This window comes from Seriola lalandi, unplaced genomic scaffold, assembly GCF_002814215.2.
Source record: "Seriola lalandi dorsalis isolate HSWRI2012SDOR001 ecotype SW California unplaced genomic scaffold, Sedor1 jcf7180002054532, whole genome shotgun sequence".
NCBI classification, from domain to species: Eukaryota; Metazoa; Chordata; class Actinopteri; order Carangiformes; family Carangidae; genus Seriola; species Seriola lalandi.
The window spans coordinates 232,012-232,925 of record NW_019525085.1 but is presented as its reverse complement, the minus strand read 5'-3'; the positions used below and the strand labels follow the sequence as shown (position 1 = coordinate 232,925).

The 914-nt window shown below is 42.2% G+C and overlaps 1 protein-coding gene across 1 annotated transcript in view; it reads right to left on the bottom strand.

Annotated features, from left to right (window-relative positions):
- The window catches only part of LOC111661040 (F-box only protein 41-like), an 11,565-nt gene that overhangs the window by 3,025 nt on the left and 7,626 nt on the right, over positions 1-914 (bottom strand). The window contains exon 11 of the mRNA XM_023414504.2: positions 650-684. Within this exon, the coding sequence (XP_023270272.1) occupies positions 650-684 (35 nt within the window). The remainder of the gene's footprint in view (positions 1-649; positions 685-914) is intronic.

The following is a 914-nucleotide window of genomic DNA, read 5'->3' as shown; positions in this document are numbered from 1 at the left end:
ATGCGTTCTGCATCAATCTGCCAAACATTAAGGAATATTTAGATCTTTTTTATGCCTCGGCGCCGATGACAGTCAGAGCCGGAGAAATGTTGTTTTCGGGTTGTTTGTACATTTGTCTGTACCTTCATCTATACCTTTGTCCGTACGTCTCTCCGTACCTTCATCAACTTGTTTGTCTGTACCTTCTTGGGACATTCGTCCATACGCTTGCCCATACCTTTGCCGTATGTTTGCCTGTACATTCACTTGGACAAACTGGTTAGATTTTGGCCAATAATGGTCAAAGGTTAGGGTCATGTGACCTAACAAAACGTTGTTTTGGCCTTGTGTATCTCCGTAACACCTTGAGGGAACTTCTTAAGATCTGGTAAAAAGGTTCACCTCGACCTGGACTCAAGAAAAAAGTGATTATATTTAGAAGGTCAAGGTCAGTGTGACCTCAGAAAACATATTTTAGCCATTACTCAAGACTTCACATCAATTGTGACAAAATTTCACACAAATGTGAAATCTTAAACATCTGTCACCAGATTTATCGCTGACTGTTTTTGATGATGTTTCAGACGGAGGAGGAGCAGAGAGCGACTGATGAAGAGTTTCATCTGCCACAGAGAAAAGAAGCTGCTGCTGATTCAGCGTCTGATCCGACCAGACCACACCCAGAGTACCTGAACTCCTCAGCTGCTGCAGACGAGACGTAATTCTGCTCAGTTATTAGAAACAAGTTGGAGCGGGTTTATGCTGTGCCAATTAAAATATGAAATTAGGAAATGCTTTATAACTTTCCCTGTGATGCCCCTGGTCCTCCATAGGCGACGTCTGAGCTGTTGATTGCAGGTTCAATCATGGCGTTGTTTCTTTATTAAGCTGTTTCTAACCTTCATCTTTTAATGTCTTTGTTACCCAGAGTTCAG